General features: G+C 54.3%; 9 protein-coding genes across 9 annotated transcripts; 8 read left to right on the plus strand and 1 right to left on the minus strand.

The window, feature by feature from the left end:
* Positions 1 to 246: 246 nt before the first annotated feature.
* Positions 247 to 1186, minus strand: ZNF681 (Zinc finger protein 681; the record flags this gene model as incomplete). The annotated part of the gene is made up of 4 exons (XM_032027393.1): positions 247 to 602; positions 652 to 861; positions 913 to 1122; positions 1177 to 1186. The coding sequence occupies 4 exons, from the start codon at positions 1184 to 1186 to the stop codon at positions 247 to 249; spliced, it is 786 nt and encodes a 261-aa protein (XP_031876203.1).
* A 1662-nt stretch (positions 1187 to 2848) lies between these two features.
* Positions 2849 to 3583, plus strand: CGGC5_v017026 (uncharacterized protein; the record flags this gene model as incomplete). Its single annotated transcript, XM_066153702.1, has 3 exons — positions 2849 to 2885; positions 3011 to 3113; positions 3172 to 3583. 3 exons carry the CDS (start codon positions 2849 to 2851, stop codon positions 3581 to 3583), a joined length of 552 nt encoding a protein of 183 aa, XP_066006764.1.
* A 1046-nt stretch (positions 3584 to 4629) lies between these two features.
* Positions 4630 to 6213, plus strand: CGGC5_v017027 (uncharacterized protein; the record flags this gene model as incomplete). The annotated part of the gene is made up of 1 exon (XM_066153703.1): positions 4630 to 6213. One exon carries the CDS (start codon positions 4630 to 4632, stop codon positions 6211 to 6213), a length of 1584 nt encoding a protein of 527 aa, XP_066006763.1.
* Positions 6214 to 11904: 5691 nt separating this feature from the next.
* On the plus strand, positions 11905 to 13632 carry CGGC5_v017028 (uncharacterized protein; the record flags this gene model as incomplete). Its single annotated transcript, XM_032027390.1, has 2 exons — positions 11905 to 12042; positions 12100 to 13632. 2 exons carry the CDS (start codon positions 11905 to 11907, stop codon positions 13630 to 13632), a joined length of 1671 nt encoding a protein of 556 aa, XP_031876207.1.
* Positions 13633 to 14766: 1134 nt separating this feature from the next.
* CGGC5_v017029 (uncharacterized protein) lies at positions 14767 to 17351 on the plus strand (the record flags this gene model as incomplete). Its single annotated transcript, XM_066153704.1, has 4 exons — positions 14767 to 14865; positions 14935 to 15025; positions 15121 to 16352; positions 16494 to 17351. The coding sequence occupies 4 exons, from the start codon at positions 14767 to 14769 to the stop codon at positions 17349 to 17351; spliced, it is 2280 nt and encodes a 759-aa protein (XP_066006765.1).
* Positions 17352 to 17405: 54 nt separating this feature from the next.
* Positions 17406 to 17966, plus strand: CGGC5_v017030 (uncharacterized protein; the record flags this gene model as incomplete). Its single annotated transcript, XM_032027388.1, has 1 exon — positions 17406 to 17966. One exon carries the CDS (start codon positions 17406 to 17408, stop codon positions 17964 to 17966), a length of 561 nt encoding a protein of 186 aa, XP_031876204.1.
* A 3596-nt stretch (positions 17967 to 21562) lies between these two features.
* CGGC5_v017031 (uncharacterized protein) lies at positions 21563 to 21982 on the plus strand (the record flags this gene model as incomplete). The annotated part of the gene is made up of 1 exon (XM_066153705.1): positions 21563 to 21982. The coding sequence occupies one exon, from the start codon at positions 21563 to 21565 to the stop codon at positions 21980 to 21982; it is 420 nt and encodes a 139-aa protein (XP_066006925.1).
* A 546-nt stretch (positions 21983 to 22528) lies between these two features.
* On the plus strand, positions 22529 to 23654 carry CGGC5_v017032 (uncharacterized protein; the record flags this gene model as incomplete). Its single annotated transcript, XM_066153706.1, has 3 exons — positions 22529 to 22809; positions 23013 to 23564; positions 23615 to 23654. 3 exons carry the CDS (start codon positions 22529 to 22531, stop codon positions 23652 to 23654), a joined length of 873 nt encoding a protein of 290 aa, XP_066006924.1.
* Positions 23655 to 24582: 928 nt separating this feature from the next.
* Positions 24583 to 25205, plus strand: CGGC5_v017033 (uncharacterized protein; the record flags this gene model as incomplete). Its single annotated transcript, XM_032028031.2, has 2 exons — positions 24583 to 24927; positions 25005 to 25205. The coding sequence occupies 2 exons, from the start codon at positions 24583 to 24585 to the stop codon at positions 25203 to 25205; spliced, it is 546 nt and encodes a 181-aa protein (XP_031875644.2).
* Positions 25206 to 26173: the final 968 nt, after the last annotated feature.

Below are 26173 nucleotides of genomic sequence, written 5' to 3' on the forward strand. Positions count from 1 at the left end.
CAGTCGAGTCCGAATTCGCGAACGGAGGCCTCTCCCGGCCAAACGAGTCCAATCCGCCAGCAATTTGTGGTGTTTGAAGTGTCTCTTCTAAGTTCTAGGGCTCAGTCATGCTGATCGTCAAATGGGTTGGAGGCCAATGGATATTTCAAATACTGCTGGAGTAGCTAATGTACAAGAGATGCTAGCTTGTAATTACAACATTGTGCTCAACAAAACTTGATATCGTTGCTGCTCTTCGGGATTTCATCAAAGGGTCGCCAATATTGGGTCGATGAGGATAGAAAACTGGTCCTGATCGGAGTTTGTCGGGCTCGCACAGACTTCCGCGAGGTTGGTAACGGGGTTGGGCTGTAAACAAATGTATGTTTCCGATGCAGGAACATCGTCAAGAGCATTTCGAAAATGATAATTGTCCTCCCGAGGAAAATGACACTCGTTTTCCGAGCCACCAGCCTCTTCGCTGTGTGCAACCGATGTGGTTGGATGACAAGAATCCCCGAAGGATGTGCAATGATCGATATCACTAAAATGGCCATCGAGGAGACCAGCATCAGGACGGTAAAGCAAAGGGCCAGCCTGGTCGCTGAGCTTTCCTGATACGCCTGGACAATGGTTAGCCTGGGTGCTTCTGAACGTCTTCTAGTTTCATACTTCGTTTCGAGGCACAATCAAGTCCTAAATCACCCAAATGACGCAAATCATTGGTTTCAGCCGTAGAGGATGATAGATTTATGCGGCTGGCTTTGTTTCTTTGTTTGAAGGGACGATCTCTTTTGTGCACATTTGAATGACGTGCCAGATGAAGCATGCGGTTGAAACCTTTGCCGTAGACGTCGCAAACCAACGGGGGGGGTTCCGTGTCTGCAAGGTAGAAAGTCAGTCGCGTTTTTGAAACTCAGGCGATGTACTAACGAATTTTGATATGCTGCTTTAGGATCCGGCTGGTCTTCAAGACTTTTTCGCAGATGGGGCAGTTATATGCGCCATCGGCGTTCTTAATGGGAACAAATGTGGTTAGGAGGCTGGGGGTTTTCGTGCACGAACGTTCGTGAGTCTTGCGCCAATCATCCCGTTTGAAGCGTTTTGCGCACCGCAAGCATTCGTATGGATGTTCTGGAGAGTCTGCGGAGTTATAGGTGAATAAAGTTCGTCGAATGAGACGGAGTAGTCACCTACGGGTCGACATATGGCGTTTTAAATGGTCTTTTCTAGCAAGGCGCTTGGTGCAAACCATGCAGACAAATCCTCCTTCTGAATTTCCTCTCGACAATGAGCTTTGAGGCTCTTGTTCGACCCCAGGCACGATTTGGGCGGCTTGAGATGTTCGCAAGCTATCTCGGCTCTGAACGGTCTCAATCCTCTCGCTTGTTACATGTTTGGCGACGGTTGATTGAGCGGGAGCTATGTCGATAGATGCAGATCGATTGGGCATGCTAGCTCGAGGTGCAGTTCGCAATTTGACTTATCGTGAAACAACTGAAGACGGAACGAGGAGATAATTGGCGAAGCTAAGCCAGCGGACAATTCTATGATGAAACCAAGTACAACTTCCCGTGAAGGGGTGAATAAATGTTAGAAATAAAGCCGAAGGAGAATACAAATCATTGTAGTATGCTACAAGCGAGAATTGTGACCAAAGAAATTTGTTGGCGGGCGATGCCGATGTAGAGATGTTTGTCTTAAGCGCCTTGTGAGCCGGTCGTTTGTTGTTAAACTCTTGGGGGGGTTCTTGCCGCACAGCAGGCTATTGCATGGATCGGTCCGGACCAGGGATACCTTGCTATACGGCAACCGACATCTTAAGGATGAAACGGACAATTACAAACTGGTTTTCAAGCGAAATTATGATGGATTGAATCATTTGACTAATCAGTGAAGAGTCGACCCCATCGCCAGCTAACATGGGAAGATGGGCGTCGATCGCAAGTTCCAAGGAAAACCATACCAGCCGCGCCTGATATTCTCTGCTAGCGCCAGAGCAATGCGTTGAGCAGACATGAACTGAGCTGAAGACTGTTTCTTCTTTTTGCCCCGCAGGCATTAGCGTCACATCCACACACCCTGGACAACGCAGCCTGCCTTGCGAGTCGTCGAAGTAATAAATGGCGCTTGGCAATTTGGTGGTCTCTTCGTTCATTCTCGTGAACTCGTCTCTGCCAATGGCAGGATTATGGAGCCTTTGTCCTGCGGTGCATTCATCCCGGGGCCGGCATGGTGCCTGGCTTGACTAGCGACGGAGAGAGATACCCCAACACCTGGCGTAGACTCGGTTGGGGGGCGTGAGAAATGCCCCTGTTTCTGGGCAGTCGTCCGATGCACGGTGGGTGCTGTGCTCTCTTCCTGGGTGCCTGGGCATGGGGCAGGAGGAGGTTCTGCCGGTGTTCGCCTGGGGTTTCTGGCGCGGATAAGCCAAGTGGGCGGTACAGCGTGTGAACAGCTATTTTTTCGTGTCCGACCATGACACAGAGAACCTGCAGATGCAAAAACGAGATGCGAGGGAGAAGCAGTCCTCCTCCCCGGCTGGTATCGGCGGGCGCACATGGCCAGTCCAGATGTATGTAACCACCCACTAACACACCTTCTTTGAGCTAACACGTTCATTAGGTCACGCAAATGCTCTTTCGAACCGCATCACCAGCGACGATGACTGTCGAAAGGACCAAACACCGTCTTCTGCCCTCGGGAGCCCGGAGACTCGATACTCGCGCCAACCGTCGATCGAAGAAGGTTCCCGTATGTTCATCCGTTAGCGCAAACGACGCTGTAGAGTCGGTTCGAGACTTTCAGGCAACAAATGCGCGCGATGTCATTAATTCTGGCCTGGGCAAGCCGCCAACGCTGGAAACCAATGACCGGCTCCTGGCAACTATATTGCCACAAAAGCAGTCGGTCCCTCCCATAACTACGTTATACGAAAAGCTTGGGTTCGATCGCAGTGGCAAAGAATCCGGATTCAAACAGCTTGTCAGATTAAAGTTGAAGGGATGTAGGCTGACCAAATGGGAAAAAGACCGAAACGATCTGATCAGAATAGCAGAAGGCTTTTTAGCAGACAGTGGCGAGGATTTCTGGCCAGCTATGGCTCGAAAAGGTATCAAATTCAAGCACGAGCAGTGAGTCAGAAATTCCTGGAATTGGCGCGAAAACAGATTCGCTAAGAAGCCTTTCTAGCTTGATATCGCTACTGATGCAGCTTTTCTGGAGGATGTCTGAAAACTCTGGACGCAGCGATAAATCCGCAATCAAGTCTTCTAGAAAGATCCTTGATTCCAGCCGGGCGGCGACCGCCTCCAATTCGCAGACATTGTCTGCGTTCACGGTTCCTGGAGTGATCGCGGCGACCGCGAGTATTACTGATATATATGCGAGGCTCGGGTACGGTGACGAACCGGACAAGGAAATATTAAGAAGAATGATCAGATCACACATAGACACCCAGCTGCTGGACGCTTCCAAATTGACCAGATGGAAGGAAAATCAAGGCGATTTATTAGCCTTAGCACAAGGATTTCTGGCCGAGCACGGCGACGAATGCTGGCCAGCTGATGCTCAAGCAGGCAGCAAGCTTACTCAAGAGGAGTGAGTGAAGATTTTCTTTCAGTTGTCTCTGGAGCAGATGAGCTGACGAACTTCCAGCCTGATGACTCTCCTACCGCGACTCTTTTTGAAAATCAATCAACAGTATCCGAGAGACAAGAATTACAGGTCGGAAGAGTCGGGTAGAGATGCACCTCACGATATGTGCCAGACGGCGACGGTGCTCGTCCCGGAGGTTCCCTCTCTTGTTGCGGATGACAATCACGCTGGAGAGGGCATGCCTCCGCACCTGATTCCAGACGTTGCGATCGAAGCGTTACCCACCGGCATGGAAGCTCAACGGGGAGCACTGAGCCAAGCAGCCGCGATCGAACACCACCAAGGCGACTCAAACTCGCTTCTGGCCGGATCGCACAGAGAATGGCAGTGCGTCGACTTGGTGTCTCCAGTGACGTCTCACGCACCGAGCCAACCAATCTCGCATCAACATCAGCAGCTACCAGCTGTTTCGGCACTCCAGAACTTACACTCCGATGATTCGCCGAATCAACCAATTCAACTGGCACCAATACGCCCTTCTATGGAATCAGTTGGGCTTCCGCGCCGCGGGAAACTGCCAGTATCGGACATCAACGACCCGCTGCTGGGGCGTACAGGACTGCGGACTGGCATCGAGCAGTACTTGCTTCCGCCGTGCGAATCGTGGAGAAAAGATACTTGTCATTTGAAACATTTTCGGCTCACAACAAACAGGGGTCGCGAGAACCCGATTATGATCGATGATTGAGTCAAGATGACGCATGGGGTGGAGGTGGGTTACCACGATCGATGGCTTGTAGCGTAGCCACTGGAAAAACTGTGTTCATTCATGTCTTACCATAGAGCGAGCCCTAACGCAGGAGAATCATTGCCCGGCCTACCTCGTTCCGTCTATGTTCCTCGTTGTATTGATCCCCTCGCCTTGCCTAGACTGCTCGGCACTTCCCTCCTACATACCACCCCACCAGCACCCACTGTTAGTGCTGCGCTGGGCCCGCCACCCTAACACTAACACCACCAAACCCAGCCCCACGACCAGAACCCTCGCCCGCGATGGCCTCACAGCCAGCCGCGGGCCCCTCGCAGGGCCCCAACGGCCTCATATCCTCTATACATAACCTGCCGAAGACCCCTCCCCCCCCTACCTCCCTACCCCCACGTCCGAGGGGCCTCACGCCCCCCCCTATCTGGCCCCTGGGAAGAGGGCCACAACCGGCCACTGCCGCCCTTCAGCAAGCCCGGGAAGGCCGGGCCCTCCGAGATGAGGCCCTGAACCTCCTCGCAAAAGGCCTAGATGCCCTCATTGGGACGGCTCCAGCACGCCTGAAGGCTACAGCCCAGGACCTTATCGACTCCTTTACCAGATTTGCAACCGCAGAAATCTCTGGACCCACCCCTACCCCCGGGCCCGGAAAAACGTACGCCCAGGCCGTCGGAGGCTCCACTGCAGGTGGACCCCTCTCCGGCCCCGGCCCCGGCCCCCGGCCGAGCCGAACAACAGGCCGGCAGCCCACCAACTACGCAAACAAGCCAAAACAGACCCAGGATCTCCGCCTACTGGTTCGGCTCCCTGCAGAACATATCCCTACGTCTAGATCTCTGGCCCCTCATTCAGTAAAAATGGTAGTCACAAAAGAGCTTAACCTACAACCACAAGACCTAGTTGAGGTTCGCCATACTGCTACTGGCTTCTCACTGAGACCCCAGAACAAGGAGATTCAAGCCCTACTCCTGCAGAGGGCCCCTGAGATTAAGAACTGTCTCACAGCTGAGAAGGTAGAAGTGCCTACTAGATGGTACCAGTATTCCATCCCTTTTTGCCCCCTGTACTTCACAAGCCTGGATGGAAGTAAGGTGGGTATTGAATCTGAAATAGAGGAGGAGGTCCTTCTAAGGACAAAGCAAAGACTCCTCTCCTGGCGCCCAACCCGAGATAGCCCTAACCTGGCTACAGCTACGCAAAGCCTCATCATCGCCCTCCCTCAAGAGGTCAAGGAAGGCTTCCGCCTATTCGGCCAGTCAGGCCCTGCCCGTCTGCTTCCCCCAAGGAAGCGTACCCCCAAACGACACTCCCCTGGCTGCCAAGGCTTTCACTCAGACCGCTTTTGTACCAGGCAAGCTCTCTGCGAGAACTGCAGCAAGCCGTTAGGTACTCATGAGGCTGGGCCATGCCTAGCCAGGCCCAAGTGTGCTAACTGCTATGGGCCCTTCCCAGCAAGCCACACTAACTGCCCAGCCAGACCGCTACTAGTTAACGGAAAACTTGTCATACCCACCTATAAGGAACTGCGAGGGATCCGGAAGGTTGGAGGCAAGGCCTCAGATGACCTCCTAGCTAGCCAGACCTGCTCCCTGGGCAGCACACAGCAAGCAGAGGCCAGGCCAGGCGCTACATCTAAGCGCCCTCGACCCCTCACACCTACACAAGACTCAATTGTTGTTGCAGATACTGCTAGCATAACTGGAAGCAGCAGCAGTATGGATGAGGATGAGGCTGAAGACTCTGAAGCCCTCCCCCTTACTAACCGCCCTATCCGCCCGCTTCCAAGCAGCAGCAGAAGCCAGAGGGTAACACAGAAACCTGACTACAACGTTATTAATGCCTACACCCACCTCGACCTCGACTCAGAGCAGTAGGCTCAGGCCGGCTTCCCCACGGGTACTACGGGTCGCCCAGTGTAACGTGGGGAAGATAAGCCCAGCTCATACAGCTCTCCTGGAGCTCTGCTGGGCAGACCAGATCGATATAGTACTGATCCAGGAACCCTGGACAGGCTTTAGAGATAAGATGCAAATTAATACACACCCAGGCTATAACTCTTATGTGCCAGTTGACTTCTGGAACAGCAGAGACACAAGGCCTAGGGTCATGACCTACACACGCAAAAGTCTAAGGTTACGCATACAGCAACAAAGACCTACCCAATCAAGGGATATCTTATGGATTAAAGCTGGCGACGTTACTATTATAAACGTCTATAGGCCACCAGGTGAACCCACAAACCACACAACAAATACCCTCCTAAGATATCAACCACCAGAGAGAGCTCTTATTGCTGGGGATCTTAATGCCCGCCACTCTTCTTGGGAACCCAGCTCCCAAAGCCGGAACCGAGGGGACGATATTGCAGAGTGGGCTGAAGGCTATAATCTTGAGTTCATTGGGGAAGCTGGGGCTCCAACCCATACCCATGGGCATGTACTAGACCTCACCTTCTCAAATATTCCCTTTGCAGAGGCCCATGTCAGCCCACACCTACATCCAGGGGCTGATCACCAAGCTATCACAACAACTATGCCTATAAAAACCCAGGAACAGAGGTGCCAGACAAGCCTCCCTACAGTCTCAGACTCATCCCTCCTCCGGCTAGCCGACCTAGTAAGCGCAGGGATCCCAGCCCTGCCTACCTTAGGGGATACACCTACTCCGGCAGAAATAGACTCCCTAGCTACCCAACTAGTCAGCCTCCTTTCTACAGCTATCCAGGCGGTAGGGAAGAGACGGACTAGCCAGGGTAGGGGAGCCCCCTGGTGGACAGAGGAGTGTTCAGAGGCCCACCAAGCAGCTGTTAAGGCAAGGCGTCGACAAATCCAAGAGCCTGGGCTAGTAATACCACCGCCTATCCTAGAGGAGCAGAAGGCCTTTCTGACCACAGTCAGGAAGGCAAAATGTGCCTACTGGGCTGCTAAGATTGAGGGGGCTAGATCTAGCCAGAACCTATACCAGATACTAAGCTGGCGTAAGTCTGGCCTAGCTATCAAGGCCCCACCTCTACTAGTGGATGGACAGGCCATCAACAACAGCTACGATAAAGCCCAAGCCTTGCGGAAGGCCCTACTAGAGAGATTTGACGCTACAGACGACCTACCTGGGAACCCATTTGCTGCTCCTATAGTCCCAAGGCGTCTAATACCCTGGCAACAGATAGTCAGCATTGAGGAAGTACGCCAGGCAACTCTCACAAAGGCTACAACCCCTGGGATTGACGGGATTACTACAAAGTTGCTACAATCCATTTGGGGCCTGATAGGTGTTCCTATACAGCAGCTCTTTCAGACCTGTGTCCAAACAGGCTACTTCCCTAGGACCTTCCGTAAAGCAGAGGTGGTTATGATCCAGAAGCCAGGGAAAACAGACCTCTCAAAGACTGGATCCTGGCGTCCAATAGCCCTCCTATCCTGCTTAGGCAAGGGTTTAGAGCGGCTGATAGCAAAGAGGATGGCATATCTTACTATTCTAGAAGGGATAGCCAGCCCACAGCAGGTTGGGGCATTACCAGGGAGGGCTGCAGTCGATCTGACAACCTGCCTAACCCACGAGATCGAAAGGGCTCTGGATCTAGGGCTTACTGCTACCCTGGCGACAATGGACGTTAAGGGGGCATTTGACTCCGTGCTACGAAACCGGCTTATCCTCAGGCTACGACAGCAGGGCTGGCCTAGTAGTCTGATTAGGCTGATATTTACCTTCGCCTCCAGCCGGACCGCCCGAGTCAGGCTAGAGGAAACTACTACAGAGGACTTCCCTCTGTCCTGTGGGCTCCCTCAGGGCTCTCCGCTATCCCCTATTCTTTTTCTGCTCTATATAGCTGATATCCTGGCGGATAACCAGAAGCTACGGTTTGGCTATGCAGATGATATCGGCCTCCTAGCGACTAGCCCCTCTCTAGAGGAAAATGCTACAGCCCTCAGCCAGGAGGTCACTCAGATCCTCAACTGGGGTACAGATAATAAGGTAGCATTTGACCCTGCTAAGTGCGAGGCGGTCCATTTTAGTAGGAAACATAAGCAGAGGAAGGACCTACTAGATATACAGGCAAAGGACCTGACTATAAAGGCCTCAACTAGACCTATACGATGGCTAGGGGTCTGGTTTGATAAGAAACTCACCTTCCGGCACCACGTCGATATAAAGGCGGCAGCAGCAAAGAAAGTGGCCCAGTTCCTGCGGCACTTATCCAACACCAAAGGGGGGCTCCCTGCCGCTGCTGCTCGCCAAGCTGTCATTGCCTGTGTCCTCCCAATAGCCCTATATGGAGCTGAGACCTGGTATGCAGGGTTAAAGAGACCAGCTAGGAACAGCAGCACTACTACTACTAGCAGTAGCGCTGATAACCAGATAGCTACAGTTAGCACAAGGCAAAAGGGCCTGGTTAAGAGGGTAGAGAAGGTTATAACAGTAGCAGCAAGGGCTATCCTACCTGTCTGGAGGACCACGCCAACCAGCAGCCTCCTCCGAGACTCTGGCCTGCCTACCGCAAAAGTAGCTCTCGAAGCAGTACGCCTACGCTTCGCTACACGCCTACAGAAGGTTGACCAACAGCACCCCCTAGTCCCAAGGCTTTCCCAGCTAGGGCGGCGGCAAACAAGGCTTCAAAGAACAGCAGCCCTCCTACCTAAGTGCCCAAGGCCGTTGCTCCTACAGCCACAGCACCTCTCAGGATCACAAGACCCTACAGCTGGCCAGGATAAAGAGAAAGCAGCTAAAGCGTTTCAGGACTGGATTAAGACTGTGCCAGACAACCATACAATTATCTACTCAGACGGCTCTAAAGCCCCTAATGGGGCTACAGGTTTCGGCTTCGTTATCTACCGCAGCAACAAACGGATAGCCCAAGGGTGCGGCCGCCTTAACATTGCAGAAGTGTTTGACGGCGAGGCAGAGGGGGCGAGGGCAGGGCTCCAAAGGGCCCTCCTTACTTCCCAAGGCCAGCCTATACATATCTGCATTGATAACACCAGCGTCATTCAGGGGATCCGAGGCATAGCTCCAGACTCCTCACAAGCGGCCTTCCTGGAGATCCAGGAGATAGCAAGGATACAGAACATACAGACCCATTGGTGCCCAGGGCACCAAGGGATAAAAGGAAACGAAGAGGCTGACAGCCTAGCTAAGGAGGGCACAACACTGCCAGCCCCAAGAGGCCTCCTAGCTACCCTATCAGGGATTAAGCGACTGGCCAAAGAACGCAAACAACACCAGCATAGGAAATGGTGGAAGCAAGAAGCACCCCCCCGTTATACCCAGCTGGGGCTTAAGGCCACCCTTGGCTGCCCTCCTGAACTAGCTCTACCAAGAGCTACCCTTCACTATCTCCTGGCAGCACGATCAGGCCACGGAGACTTTGAACAGTATCATCAACGCTTTAATCACACAGAGGCATTGCTCACCTGCTCCTGTGGGGAGGCTAAAGAGGCAGACCACCTGGTCTACTGCCGTAAGACCCTAGTGAGGAGGCAACGGTGGCCTATCCTCTACCCTTATAGCCGAAGGGAGCCTCTAGGACCTATAGGCTCCCTAGAGCGCTACTTTAAGGGTCTACTTATCGACTCTGAAGGCTTCCAGGCCTTCCTTGACGTGACAGACTTCTTCCAGAAGATCTGCCCGCGTTACTAAGAGATAGGACTTAACCTATCCTCTCAAAAACAACAGACTACCTATAGTCACCAGGACAGCAGATTGCTATAACGGAACTAGGGCACCAGTGGGAACTAGGGATGGATAGAACACATATTGGCCCTCGGGCAAGATCTGGAGGACGCTAGGAAGAGACGTGTACTACAGAGTATATAGCTAGAGCCTGCGGCCCTCCACGCCACATACCCTTCGGGAGGTCTGCCGCAAGGGCGGCTGCGCCCTTGCCGCCACGGCGTTAAATATCAAACTAGACTGCTCGGCAGGCCGTTGCCCTTCGGCCGCCACCTCCACCAGACGTCCGTGAGTAGGATTTTGCACTGCGGCGACTAGTTTGATGACTTACTAACCCGCATGTTCAGTTGCGCACTGGGGTGGGTCTCGTTGTTCACGTTAGGGAAGTGCCTTCATCCAACGTAGGTCTGAGGGTAGAATGAGTGCAACTGAGCAGAGTGTGGCGGTCTACACATGTAATTTGATTGGTCACTTCCCGGCCCCACCGGCACAAGAAGTTCTCAACCCAGCTGGCGTGTCGCAAGACTTGTACCCTCGCAACGAAAGCAGCCACGCCCGTCCCCCCTGAGTCATCTAATCATGTCACCTCGCTGGCGTCTGGGGCAGAGGAGTCTGCATACACCCTGGTCGTGCGACTCAGCGAGAGGTTTTCTGGGAGCGCCGTTCTGACCCTTGTTTGCAGGGGCCTTGTGGGCCAAACGAACAGCAGGGCCTTCCACACAGTACATCCACACTAGCGCCACCCCTGCAGACCGCACCTCGCGCATGTACATCTCGGAGTCGCGGGCGAGCCGCCGCACCGCCGCCTGGTAGCGCGTCGAGGCCCCCAGGTGGAGTCGTGGGCCTCCTGGCCGGCCGCGGCCTCGTCCCCGGATGAGGAAGCCGGGCCGGGGCAGGGTTTGCTGCCGGGTATGGCCCTGTGAAGGAATGCGCGCCTGCAGCCGATGGCCAACATGCCTTGGCGTCGCCAGGTGCCAAGATCGTCGAACGTGCTGTGGGGCCCAGCCGTGGGTCGGAACAACACACTCAAGCTGCGAGGCATGCATGAGCTGGGCCGCACCAACGTCACGATGCTGGCTGGACAGGGCTTCTGGAGTTGGCAGCAAGGCAGACATGCGACAGCGAGCTCGCCAACCTCCTTGAGGGACTGGCCGCATGACGAGGGCCAGAACTGGCTGCGACATGGAGGTTGGAGGCTGGTCGGTTTCGTCGCACCTTGCAGTGGACATGGCGCACATGCAGCCCCCTCACCATGTGGCGGGACGAACATGGCGGCGGTCGAGTGGCTTCTGGCGTGTCCCCGCCGAAGACGATGACATTTGTCACCGCCGCCCCGTCCATTCACCCCTCGAGGTGGTGCTGGTTCACCTCGTCTCGCTGTGTAAGAGGCCTGTCGCCTGGCGGAGGGTGTGCCCAATTTTCACAGCAATACTTCTGCAGCCGCTATCTTCGTGGGTGGGCTCACGCGGCTTAATTTCCTTTGGTGGCAGATGCTGACGGGGAGAAGGTCGAGATAGCGCCCAGTATCGGGACACAATGCGTCTCATCGGCGAGAACCGCCTGTCTGCCCCTTTGGCACCAGCCGACACCATCCTCGGGCTCCCGCCGTCACCATCCGCTGTCCTCGGTCCTCTGCATGTTCCCCCGCCCAGTCCAGATTGCATGGCCCTATTGGCCTGCCTCGTCGGCGCGAGGATTCGATCAACGCTCCTCTTGTATTGAGCCCGTATCGACCCCGCAGGAGGAGAGTGACTCAACGACCGAGCGCCAGCAGAGCCGCATCACAGGAAGGGACAAGTGAGGCTCTGCGAATGAAGGCTGGTGCGGCCCATAAATCATGGTAGACTAGACGTGATCTGTGTCTCCGCGCGAGATTAGTGGTGTATTCCACAGCAAAGATGAAGAGGTTGCCGCCGGAGTGTGTTTCAATCATCGCCGAACTCCTCGATCCCTATACTCTTTGGAGTCTGAGCCGTACTTCTAGACACCTCCAATTTCTTGCAAAGGATGACCACGCTCTGAAAGCAACCCTCGAGGTTTGAACATCTCCCCGATAAAGCGCCCGCCAGCGACAGTATCTGACCTTGAGGCAGCACTATGCCCCGTATTCGACCGAAGCGGAGGATGCGCGCCAGTCCGGGCGCTGGGCTCATGCCTTCCGCCGAATGGTCAAGACCCAGGAAGCCTTGATCACGGCCTCTCCGTTCTCTCTAGCCTTCGTTGCGCTTGCAAACGATCACATCTACTGCAACGGGATGCTTTGCTACATTCATCCCGCCGACAAAAACCTGCATCTTCTCAATCTCCATCAGTCGGCAGAAAAAGAAGTGGTCATCGACGTTCACAAGCTACTCAACTCCGATGCCAAATTTTCCCCTTCCGACAAGTACAGGTTCCGCCCAATACACTACGCGAACAACGTCCTCTCTTGCATGTACACGCCGCCCAAATCCGCTGGTCGAAGTAGTCTTTACGTCATAGACGTTGATCAACGAACATGCCTAACCAATCGTGTTCTTCCGTTTCGAAAGAAACTCTTCGTACGGAACAATTCGAACCATCTATTCTGCGGTACTTACTCCGAGATTGGAGATGACGATTTCACCAGATGGAGACTTGAACACTTTGACATAACGAACAGGAAGTGGACTCCTGGCAACATCAGCCTGAGGGATGTCGTCGGCAAAGACATTGGGGCTACCGTCTCGTTCGAAATCATCGATGATTACTTTTATGCTGTGTCAAGCTCGACGACTTCCGACAACGAATTCGCCAGGATGTCGTATTATTACGGACTTCGGTTTCCCGTCAGCAGCCTGAATTCGCGAGACTTACAAGTGATGTCGAAGAAAGCCATGCGGCGCCGAGATTATCGAGACGGCCCGATCGACGACAGATGGAGCACCATCAGGCTCGATAAGTGCCACAGAACAGGAAAAATCGAGGTTGTAGAGTGTCTGAGAGAGCTTTGCGATGCCGAAGGCAGACGCTCAAGAACCGCACTCCGAACAGAGGTTGCGTTGTGCGACGCGTCCTGTGTCGACGACGGGTCGGAGTCCGAAGATGATGATGACGGGCCGTGGTACTTGCAAGATCCTGTCGCAGCTGCCGAGAAGCCGAATGCCGGTCGGGATCCATCCGCGGTCCACCGAGTGTATGATGATCCTACGCAGCCGACAGTCACTCTCATGAACTGCTTTGTGCGCTCTTGGAACCGCGATTGCGAGACGTTCATCGATGTGATCAATAGCCCCGATGCTGTCCCGATAGTACGATCCATACGCCGTCGGCGCGCGACTGATCCCGGGACATCTGATTCTGATGGTACAACGAACACAATATCTTATTGGCCACCGCAGACCAAACCCGACAAGGAGGATCAACGTCCGCAACCCCTCGCTGGAATTCTCAACCCGGGCGGCTCAAACTTCAGCGGAAACGTCTCTGGCGTAGCAGATGACCGGTCAATCCTTTACGCCATTGACGATCACAGTGTACGTCGTCTGGTGCTCATCTCGTTCGACCCCTCCATCAAGCTGCCGGGGCTTACTAGCTGGCCGGGTAGGCCAACAGTCGCAAGCTCTTTGACAGCCTCCCCAGCCAGAGAGAGCACTCATCAGTACTAGACTGGACAGGTGACAGCCCTGCGAAGCGGACCAGACCTCAGAAACCCTCGGCATTCCCGCGGGTTTCCTGAGCTGAGTCCGCGATTCATGAATCTGAGTTAACAGATGCTTGCTCAAAACCTTCGCTCATGTTGCATGCACGCAGAGGCGTATAGCAGATCGGCCCCTCAAGATATCGCCCTCCCTTGACCGCAGTAGCCAGAGCATCGAGTCTAGAGGCATCCATGACGGTGTAGACTAGCGGGCAGCTCGAGGAGCCACATTTGTTCGCACCTGCATTCACGCGGAGATGCCGCCACACAGCCAGCTCAAATACAATGCTCCAACGGAGTGGCATCGATGAAGCAAGCAGGAGCAAAGGGCGAGGAGTTTTGACCAGCTCCTGCTTCAGCGTCTTTGCCTGCCAATCCAGACGGGCAATCAACGCTGCATTCTTTCGTGATCCCTCCCTCCGCCAACTTCAAACCTCCCTCCTCCGTGACCAGCCTCAATTTCATGTCTGGCGAAAGTCTCAATGCGTCTGCAGCATATCGCATTGTCACATTTACTCTCCTCAACCAAGGATTGTCTTTCTTTTATTTGCGCACCTAAGTACCGGTGTATCACGAGATCCTTCTGATCGCGTCAGCTGTACTACCTCGCGGGCAGCAGGAAACATCATTGCAAAACCAGGGCATTAACGTCAACAGCATCTTTGTTGGCATATTGTGCTGACAGAGGACAACAGCAAAGTGGGTAGGAGTGTAGGCCGCCGCCTGTTACTTTCTTTGTTGAGACGAAAGCAGCATCTAGGTGCCGTTTATTGCTGTCTCCCTTGCTGCTATTGTTCGACTCTATTCAACAGAAGGCGCGATCATTCCTACGCGTCATGCAATCCCTCCGAACAGTCGAATCTCTCTCCCTCGGGCTTGCTGTTGCCCGCATCCAGCCTTTTTCTTCCATTGAGCCCGATCACCATCCGGCTTCAGCACCTTCGCTTGTTGGCTTGCTTTGTTGGATTGTCAAATTTAGAACTTAATTCAACTCATTTCTCGGTCCGGTGATACCAAACTGCTCTTCTGTTACGATCCGTTCAATCATCTTCTCGAGTACAAAGTTCATCGCAGCCGTTTCGTGTTGTCGACCGCAAACGCAATGAGCCCAACATGGATCCTCCTGCCGGAGTCGGCAACTCGGAAAGCTCAGAAGCCAGAAGACAAGAGCTTGCGATGTCTCCTTCTGGATCCCGGCAACGTAAGTTCTCATGAAGTTGCCCATCCAACCAAACAGCATGCGAAATTCGCTAACACTTCCGCACCACAGCAGGGAGCCACCGACGCAATCGAGAAGCCGAGGATGATGAAGGACCCTCAGGCGGACCGAAACGCGCAAGAACATCAGGACCATCCGCAGAGTATGAGGCTGTCGAACCTTCCATACTCGATTCAGAAACACGCCCACTTCCTAATGGGCTGCCGGTGCCGGTGTTGTCCAGCACGTCAAACACAGTGAAAGGCAACGCCGGCACATATCGCATCGAGGTTCTCCCTTTTATTGACGTCGAGTTTGCCGACCAGCGCACGCCGATTGAGAGTTCAGGAGCAGAATCCCGGCGGCATGCGGCCATGTCATTGTTCCTCAAGCGTCCGAGTTCTTTTGGTTGGTATCTCAGTCACCCGTTGCTGGCCGCCGAATTTTCATTTCGAAAATTTCGCAGAATCGCTAAGCGGTTTCCGAACTTCGACAAGTCAGCAACTCTGTTCTCCGTCGAGCTACCACGCCGCGGAGTCGTTGTCGACAAAGGAATTATTGGGGACGAACATGACTTCGGTTATGCCGTTGGGCGTATGCTTTCCATTACTGGGACGAGCTTGTCCTTCCGTCATGATGGCTTACAGTACCACATTTCATGCAAGCTTCAAGATGGGCGACCCGAGACCACGAACTACAGGCCCTTTGCTGCGACCAAAGACGCAGAGCTGCTGCCAGCTGACAATGTGCCTGCTACCACCGCGGGTTCTCAGGAAGGCATCAACTTGGACGGCACCGAGACCGTGCATGAAACCACTTCCTCCAATACCAACAATCACCCGCAAGAAGATCCGCCTGAGAACCAGCTGTCTCTGCCGAAACCCGATGTTCCCAACGATGACGCCGAATCGCCCAGGCCCCATTCGGAGACTTCAGTCCACTCGCCCCCGCGTTCAGAGGAGCAAGTGATTTCGGAACCTGTGGTCATCACGATCCCAGACGATGAAGAGAACAAGCCTGCCGATGAAGGGGACAAGCCTGCCGATGAAGGGGACAAGCCTGCCGATGAAGGGGACAAGCCTGCCGATGAAGAGGACATGCTTTGCGAGGAAGAGGACAAGCCTGGCGACGACGAGGACAAGCCTGGCAACGATGAGGACAAGCCTGGCGACGACGAGGACAAGCCTGGCGACGACGAGGACAAGAGAGACGAGACGGTATCCAAACTGATGAGATGCCGGGATGATGCGAAGAATTGGCCTTCTGCTTGCGAATTCTTCAACCATGACCCGTCCGTCATCTCCCACAAGCCTGAAGAGGGGGTTGTTATAACCGGCGCTAAGCAGACGCTTCTCCCCTTTCAAGCCACAGATGTCTACCTCATCCTTCTACTTGTCACCTGCAAGGAAAAAGACCTTCGCCGCTTCGGGGCCCTGCTTGCTCACGAGATGGGGTTGGGAAAGACACGGATATGCCAAGCGGTTCAGCAAGTGCGTCTCAATGCGATCTCACTACTGGCTCATTGTAGGGCGAAGGAAATCGCGCACCTACATCGAACAAAAGACCATGCATGCCTACTGGAGCGCAGACCAGGGGACATTCCCTGCCCCTGCAACCGAAAGAGCCTCTAGTACAAGATCGCCACGACGGGCTGCGATGGCGGGGCCCTTGTGGTTGTGCCTGCCAATCTAGTGAGCGAAACAGAGGCAAAGGCTATGGACTTCTTCGAGCCATCTTTCAAGATGGTCTTTGGTGGTGAGGAGGTGACCTTCAACGGTATGGTCATCACTACATGGGAAAAGGAGAAGGTCAAGTTCGACCTGAGCCCCGAGATGGAACTCGGCCTGGCTGAATGGGAAATCGACGAGGAAACGGAGTACACCGACACGCGCCAAGCGCAGCCAACCGACTTCTGGGGAGACCCAACAATCCTTCTCAAACGCGCGGGGATCACCCTTACCGCCGTCCCGCCAGATCCAGTGGCAGGCCGCTTGCCAGCATCGCTCTTCATGGTCGTTTCAAGGACAATGACACAAACCAAGGCCAGATGGGAGAACCATTGGGCAAGAATTCTGACTGTTCACACCTACGATAACGAATGGCGCACCGTCACAGTTAGAGGGAGCATGTGCTGGGGGCTCGTCGTCGCTGATGAAGTGCACGAGTACCGCAGCCTCGATAGCGGCCAAGCGAAGTCGCTCCTAGGAATAATCAGTCGGCAATCGAAGAAGCCTTGGGTCTTGTCTCTGAGTGACACACCAGTACTTGATTCTATCAGCAACCTCGCCTTCCCCTTCGCACTCATGATGGGGTTACCAAGTCTGCAACAAGCTGAAAATTTCAGGCGCGATCTCAAGAGACTCGACACGCAGCTCACGTCTGGCAGCGAGGGAAACGCAGAGATTACCCGGACCCTGCGAGGGTTTATCTTCCGGAGCAGCGCCTCGTCCTTCCTTGGCAATGCTCTGATGGAGAAACCCGAGGGCTAGTACCGCAACGTACCATGCACAATCGACCAACAGTACCGCCCCAACCTGAGAGCCATGACGTTGAGGGCAAAGAGCGAGGCCATCCGCAGGGCCGAGGAGCGCACGCGCTCCAACCGAAACGTAAGCCAGGAGACGATCGCGAACTCATTCTTCAGCCAACCCTCAACCCGCGACTTAGCCCTCGCGCGGCAGTTTCCCGCCTATCCGGCCGCAATGAACGCGGCAAGCGAGCAGGGATACGCTATTCAAACGACGGTCGAAAGTTTCAAAGACAAGCTGGCAAAGGTGAAAACAGCAGAACCCCGGCGATACGGCTGCTCTTTGCCGCCCCAGATGAAGTGGTGCCTCGATCGGATTCTCAAGAAGTGCAGCCGGCTTCGAGAATTCGATAAGGCAGCAATGGCGGCGCACTCGGACACCGAGGCTTATCCAGTGTCAGACCAACGCTCGAGTGGGTTTTCAGGCCCGAAGAACATGCTTGTATTGACCGAGCTGCCGTTTGGTGCGATTGCCCTGAAGTACTATGTTGAGGAGTGTATGGATCCGACCAAGTTTCAGTCAACCATGATCCATGCGGACATGAGCAAAGAGGAACGTCAAGCGGCAATAGATTAGCTTGGTAGATATCATGAGAGCGATGGCACCTTCAAAACGTACACCAAGATGCTCGTATCTACTTATGAGCTGTGCTCCACTGGGCTCAATGGGTTGAAGGTTGCCAATTGGGAGGTCCAGTATGCAGCAATACGAAATCACAACAGGCTCAAGCAAGCTGCGGCGCGAATCGATCGACTGGGTCAACAAATAACCCCTCATGTCTTGAGGTTCCAGAGTACTGATCACCCATTGGACGCACTCGTGGTTGGAGATTTGGACGAGAACAACAAGAAGTACGGCTCTGAAGGGTTTCTCAGCCAGATTACGAATTGGGAGTATCGAAATGATGGAAACGAGAGATTGTGTGTATGATCTGTGGATGTATGCTCCAATGGGAGTTTCCCACGGTGAGACCGTGATATTCGTTAGCAAATTGTGAGTGAGGAATCACCACGAGTGCCTGCAAACAAGCGTCGTCTTCACTTTGTCACCCTAGGCCTGTCTCCGCTGACAGTAGCGAAGCCCATCTTAGCGCAGTCTTCTTCTCTGCCCTTGCTACTCACAAATTACTGACGGCACCCCTTCATATAGAGAATACGGCACATGTGTTCGCATCCCGTTGGTGTGGCTACCCTCTCGATCCCATTAAAGGGGGTTTGATTGGATTCAAACACGATACAGGGTTGTGATGAACCCCCTACTCACGCAAACATTGCTTCCCAATGACCGTTCCATGTTAACCCGGTCATTAATCCTTCACATAATCCGTGTCAGGACTTGGTGTTCTGTCTTCTTTTCTGGGCCAAAGCCCAACTTGGAAAGGATCACCGGCATCTCGACCATTTCCGCTCATTTCAACTTGTCGAAGGACCTGGGTCCTCGAAGTGGCCAGCTGAAAGACAAACTCAGGGGTACGGGCCACTCAAAGGAATATTGGTCAGGAGTGTGTACGGGGTCTGGTATCAGCATGGCAGGCTTCGACTATAGCGGGTCTGCTGGCTTGCCGAGTGACTTGTTGAAGTGATCAGTGTCCGCATCAAATAGGGGTAAAGGGGAGTTTCATACATAAATACCGCGAACCGGCCGTCCCAAGTTCCCAGCAAAATATTGTCAACACACCTACGGCGATCCAGAGTATTACAAGAACAAAGCCATGATTATGATTATGAATCCCAAAAAAGAAGCCCCAGGACGAGGGGCATATGATACCACGGGCGTCCCGAAGCCCCCGCCGCGTCCAAAGCCGCGATAAAAGATGACGAGGTTTGTTGTGTCCAAGACCTTATATTTTACTCCAGTCTAACCTCGCTCAGTATGATCCCACGTTCGGAAGCAAAAGACACCTGGCGTGTCAGGCATGGATTCGGGCGTGAGAAGAGAAAGTTTCATTCGACATCTTGATCCCAGTTCTTACATGGCGAGGAAAGGCGCTGATCCATTCACACAACCCCTTTTAATCTAGAATGGCGTAATTACTACTCCAATTTCTGTCTATAGTATTCACAATCTGGCTAATACTTCGGCTTGTGAGATGAATAGTAAATGTACAGTAATGGGTTTTGGAAAAGTCGCAGAGCAGTGTGGACCAAGCTTGTGAATCGAGATCGATGCTGCTTAGTGAGCATACCATCAGCAAATGCCATCAGTACAGCATGAGAGCTCAAAATCACGAGGGTAAACCACAAAGATTCGAAAACCCGGCTGTCATCACTTTAGTGCGTCGCGAGTGTTCGTTTCTGCTGCGGAGCCCTCTTCTGAAGAAGGACTGCCATCGCACATCGCGCAATATGCTCCTACAATCTGTCGGTTTCACAATTGCCATTCGGTCATTTTTTCGCGCATTCTTTGATTGCATTTAGTCTGTAGGCCGGACCGCCACGGCAAGTGAGAATGTCAATGAACGCCCTGGCTGTGGAAACACAACGCGTCGTACTCAAAGTCGCGACCGACTTCTATGACCTCTGGGCACAGGGTCATTCCTGAAGTGTCCCCATGATCTCACGCTGCAAACATGCCGCGCGTCAGGGGACGACTCCAATGGGTCGTCATCGCCGACTGGGAACGTCCACTTACCTCTGCATTTCGAAACATCGTGTCAGGAATGGCGTCCATCCGGCTGGCAGCATGATGACCGGTGCTGGCAATGGTCGTGCGAACGCAGCGTGACTGCATATGCGGCATCTCCGAGCTGCGTGCCATATTGAGCAGGTAGAGGCCATCGGCCAGTCCAAATTTCTCGTTCCAAATGGCTCCGTTCCATTGGTCATGGGCTTCTGAAGTCCTCAGTTGCAGCCATTGGGGTCGTTTGTTGGATACGGATTTGCGCGACCTCGCGAAGCGTGCTTCACCAATCATCAAACCCTGCAGGCAGGCCTCATCGACGAGTCGTCAACAGCAGTCTTTCAACAAAGTTGGGAGGATCCGAAGGGGACCATTGCAATCTCGCCACAGCTCAATCCCGGCCTACCAGACCGCGGCCCGGGGCATCGATACGGATGTGCGGACAACGTAAAGGATCCAACATCGATACCATGTTTGCTCTGCCATCCACGACATGTCGTTGAAGACTCGGAGCTGGCTGGCCAATCGCGGGGCTCCCATGCAGGGTCCGCTCCCAGGGGCTCACCGGCCAATCCGCGCCTCGAGCGGGCCATCGCCAGGAACTTTGTGGGTGTGTGGAGACGACGACAAGGACACGTGGATAGCCCGCCTCCCGCCCAATCTGGACGCTTGGCTGGGTCCAGGGAGGTGTGCAGCGCAATCCAGCACTGCTTCGCCCAGCGCCCGGGGAAGATAGTACTGCGTGTCCACATCCTGCGAGATCCAGGCCCGTCTCCACACTGCAGAGTACAGGCGTGGTACCTGGACCGCCGCGAACACGACGACCAGACGGACAGGGGACGCGCCAGCGCGGAAAGGAAGTGACCAAAGTGCCTCGCACCCGCTCACATCGCGTGCCACCAGCTGCATATCGTGCTGCGTGCAAGCTGGACAACCAATGCAGGACGCTGCATGCCAAAACACGGATAGTGGTCTCGATCGCTAGTTAGTGGGTCTGCCAACACCGGCTGGAAACGCGCTTAGGAGAATACCTGGCTTCGGATGGACACACCTCGAGTCGGGTACCGGTGGCAGCGCTTGCGAACAAGCGCCGTCTCACGCATGCGACCTCAGACGAGGGCGACGACGCGAAACAGCTCTGGCGTAGTCCTTCCTTACAGGCAAACAGGGTCAAGCTGGAGCTCATTCGTGTTCGCAAGCTCACAATCCCGGGGTTCTGACTGGCTTCCTCGGCAGCAAACTCCATCAGAACGATGGCCTGTCGCGAGTGCAAGCTGAGACTGCAGCATTCTGCAAACCGAACACGCGCGGTTCCTTTCGCCGACACCGACCAGGCCCCGTCCAGTGAACCCATGAAACCGCCAACTCAACGATCGAGCCCACTACCTTCCCATTTCGTTTATTTCCGCCATAGCCCGAACCGGTATTACCTACATCGGCTTCCAGGCTGGCGATACTTTAGTCAATACCGGTTCAGGCCGGCGATTCTGTCGCCTTCTTCGGGACGGGTCCCGCCGCCTTGCGGTTCTAAAGTCTACGCCGTTGATCACGTCATGCTACGCCTTGAGCTCACGGCTTCCATCGGACCCATTCCGATCAACTTCACAGCAGAAGATACCGTAATCCGGAACTTGGGAGAACGCTGTCAAAGACGAAGAGATTCCAAAGTACTGAAGACTTGTCCCTTGAAAGGTAAGTCCGGCCTATTCCCTGCTTCCTCCGCCTACTACCACGGTGCCGATACAGGGCACCGTGAGGCTCTCAATCTCGGGGAAAATTTCCCACAGTCCTTCCGCCATGAACGCGACTTCCTCTGCTCCCGCAATCCGCCCTTGCCCCGTGATGACATTCCCAAGCGCGAGCTTACGAAGCCGTGGACGTCCGAGTCGAGGACGACCCGCGGCCCTCCAGCCTCCGTCGGCAAGCATGCGCTGAAACCCATCGCCAGCGTCTCCAGCGACGGCCGCCCGTAGCAAACCCCCCGCAGCAGCCCTTCTGACGTCTCGAGCACGTCGTCTCCCACGTCCAGCTGAAGATGTTGCAGGCAGTCCATGTTTTGTATGAGAGACATGACGGCCCGGGTATCCCATTGTTCCCCATCAGGAGCGGTGCCGTTTGCATTCGTGATCTTGAGCGTCTTCAGATGGACGAGATCTCTCAAGCTTTGAGCCAGGATCCGGGCACACGTGTGGCGAGACCAACTGACGTCCATGTGAAGACATGTAAGACTGGACATACGGCCGACTTCTTCGATCGCAACTGCATCAGCCGGCCTGATCTCCAGACGTTCCAGACAAGCAAAGTACGGCATGTCGTTGACCTCGTTGTGTATCCTTGCTGCTCGAATTCGTTGTCCCAGGACGATGTCTTTCAGCACCACCTCTCGCAGGTTCCGTGAGTGTGCCAGCGCTTGCAACACAGCTTTCGATGGCAGGCCTTCGCCTTGCCGGTTTTTTGCAAACATGAGATTGGCATGTTGAAGCGTTGGGATCCCTCGCACTGGGCTAGGAGTGTCGCCGATGCCCCCGCCCCCATCGCTGTCTGCCTCCATGTTGCTGTCTTTTGCCGACTGGATTATGAACAAATGCCACGCCGACCTCGAGCTCGTCGACAGCCATAACAAGACACCTCTTGCAACCGCTTGTGAGGCTGGCCAGTTCAGGCTAGCTCGCAAGCTTCTCTCCCTCGGCGCCAACCCGCACGCAGCTTCACCAGGAACGACGCTCGCCCACTTCGCGCTGCAAACCTGCGGCGACATGGGCACGAGACCCCTCGCCCGTGACGAGGGCACGCCGGAGACGTACTCCCGCTACATTGTCGGCTAGGAGCTTGACATGGACGCGATTGCAGATCTGATTGGCGACTTCCTCCACAAGGGTATCGGCGTGGATGCCACCGACGCTTCGGGAAAAACTCCTTTGCATGTCGCAGCTGCATGCGGCATTACATGCGCCGTAGATGTTCTTCTTCGGAACGGCGCTACCGCTGATGCGCGAGACGCAGACGGCCTCTGCCTATCGACCTCGCCAAGAGGCACCATCCCCTCCTTGCCGCCAGCGGATGGTCGGCGAATGCCGGGCAGGGACCGATGGCTACCACAAGCAGTGGGGCTCTTGGCTTGGTGTTGCCCGCGTACCGGGCTCTTCTCGACGCGACCTTGTTAGGTACCGCGTTCAACGTTGGCGACGTTTGGTACACGGACAATGCCGACCGAACGGCTTTCGAGCTCAGTCATCTGAAGACGCCCGCGAAGGACTGCAAGCTGTTGATCCAGCAGTGGGTCGTCTCTGGCGAGGAGAACCCTGTTCTGCACCATCTGGCCGGTCCAAGTCACCGCCCGGACCTTCGGCTGAGCCTTCCTGTCAGCGCGATCTCCGCCGTCCTCTGGTCTGCCCGCGGGCGGCCCAGGGTGATACTCAAGTTGAGAAGTTACGACTATCACAACTCTGCCCTCCGCAAGGAGGTCATCCGGGTGGAGTTTCGGGACAATGTGCACAAGACTCAATTCTTGCATTATATGTTGCCGCTAGTAACAACGATGATGGAGAAGTCCCCGTAAGATACCACTGTGTGTCCCATCGAACGAGATGCTAACTGCTTCCTAGGGGATGGATCTGGCGTGTGTGGGTTGAAGGCATGGCGTGAGGGATGATGTTTGCCAGGTGTGGATTTTACTTGCTCTGAACTTGCTCTGAAAGAACGGTATGGCGAACATTCGGGATTTCTGTGTCGGGGACTAGCTCTGGCCCCTGGGTCGACAGGCGAGTCAAGGAAACTGTCTCGTGTTTAGAAGATTGTGCGTACGACATGTGGATATGGTCGTTTGGTATCACAGCATCATGTTTGATGCGAGGGAATATGTAGGGCATCACACAACCCACCATTATCGACAAATACCAGAGGAACTGAGATTATGTCACAATTGTGCCCGACTGCGTAGTGAAGAGGGTGTGACTCGTGGTTTCCAGCCGGTCTATGGTTTGGCAGGGCTAATGGCCGCGGGCAATTTGAGATTGAGTGCTTTGGTTTCGCAGCAGCCTCTTGCAGCCTGAGAGGTTAGCCACCCAGAATATTGCGTGCTTTGTTCCTTCAGTGTTCCCGTTTTCGTTGTTTTCGGCGGGGTCAGCTTTAGTCCGGGCCGGCATTCTTCCGTTCATTCACAGTGTTGTCCTTCGGACCCTCTCTTTCTTTTTTAGTCTATCTTTTTTTCCGACTGCCTCCACTTTTGTTTTTTCGGCACTGGTCTCCCCCGCTCATCGTCGCCTCCTTCCACTTCCGACCCACGCCGCCGTAGATCGCCCATCAAACTTTCGGCCACCGAAAGGCCCCATCTCCAGGCAAGTCAATTTCTATGCCCCTCGTCAAACCTCTCGTACTGACCCAAACCACAGTCGCGATGTCCGGAGAGAACAGCAATGTCGCTGCCGACGATACCGACGCCTAGGACGCGTCCGTCTGCCCCGTCAACTTTGCCGAGCTGGACTACCATCGCATCACTCCCACTGAGCCATACGTCTTCGTTCTGAAAGGAAACAACCCCCCCAGCCATGTCTCCTCCGTCGACTGGCTCACCATGTCCATCGTCTTCGACGACCCGCTCTATCGCCGAGATGCACACGTCCAAGCCCAGGAGCGTCTCCCGGTCGCAAACCGGCTGTACCGACCCGGCGTCTTTCTCATTCCCGCGTACAACCTTCAATTCGCTGCCGTGGTTTCCAACTACTTTGTCGACTTTGGCTTTCCCAGTCACGTCAAGATTTGCGTCTGGTGGTCGGCGGACGACGGCGACGCCAACTTCAGAGCACATCTCGGCAAGGTGTTCCGTGATGGCAAGACCGCCCTGCACGCGATCTTTACCACATCCCCCGACTGCAATCTCGAGCAGCATTGTCAAGGGGTTGATCCCAAGGACCCTGAGGTAGGTTATCCTTCAAGGCCTGCCGCCTACAGCCGCTCCCCTCCCCGTAGACTCATGCTGACATATTTCCCTTTCAGACGGCCGACACCTTGTTTCTCGCAACGCCTCGGGCCATTGCCGAGTGCGCAACTCTCGGCCCGCTGCTCAGTGATCGAGCCAGAGCCATCGTCGATCAGGATGACGAGGACCGGCTGGCTGTGTCTGGCGGCGAGGGACAAACTGTCGCTGACAGCCCTGCGCACCGTCAGTGGGAGGACGGTCTTGAGTTTGGATTCTAGATATAAGACGTCAATTCTAGGCTTGTAGATGGGCATGGGTGATTGACAGTGACCGTCTTCAATAACTCGAGCGCAGTCTGTCACATCAAAATTAGCCGTGGAGGGGGACGGATCCTAGCCGTCGCAGTCTTGATGGAACGACTGGACCGACAATCGTTAGTCTGCATCTGTTTCCGGAAATCGATCCCCTCTCGACGGTCTACTGAAAAATGAACCGTCTCTATGACGAAGTAGTTGATTTGATCTGGAACTCAAGTGCATCTTCTGGTTTGATATTCCTAGCGACATTGGGGCCTAATATAATGCACCTGGAGAGGCTATTCAGAGATTGGCAATTTCCGTCGGCGTATTCAATGTTTCCTCTGGCAACACACGTGCTTATCTTATTCAGATGACATTTTGTCTAACATTCAGACCCGCACCCCAGACAGTATTCTCGACGAATTCCAAAAACCGCGCGGAACGTGTCACTGCGCAGAGACCTCCCTACCCCTATCAGCGCCTAGGCTTCGAATTCCATTTGCTGCACAGTGCTGCAGTTGATATCCTTGTCGTAATAAGGATGAAAGCCACTGACTACGATAGAAACGATCGGAAATGATGCGTTATATCATCACCTCCTATACCACCGCCAAATTGGACAAAGACTTGGTTATGTTGAATCTTGCCATTCCGCCCCGGTATCCCAGTGTTCAGAGTGAGGATAACGCGACGCGGAACTTGAGCACTCCCGTGTAACTGCTTTATGGCTTGGGTGCTCAATTCAGCATAATGGTCTAGATCATTTTGTCCCGTTTGTCCTGATACCAAGACCGCAATATGTATCCCTCAGGGTCATGTCCCACCATAGATCCTCCCTGGTGTCTCGTGATGTCGTCGAATAGAGGCCCCTAAAGAATCTTCGGTTCTCACTGTCGTCAACGTGGAAGCTATCGCCGAAATCAAAATCATCCATGATGAACTGGACT

This window comes from Colletotrichum fructicola (genome assembly GCF_000319635.2).
Source record: "Colletotrichum fructicola Nara gc5 chromosome Unknown KSG_Nara_v1_contig11, whole genome shotgun sequence".
In the NCBI taxonomy this organism is placed as follows: domain Eukaryota; kingdom Fungi; phylum Ascomycota; class Sordariomycetes; order Glomerellales; family Glomerellaceae; genus Colletotrichum; species Colletotrichum fructicola.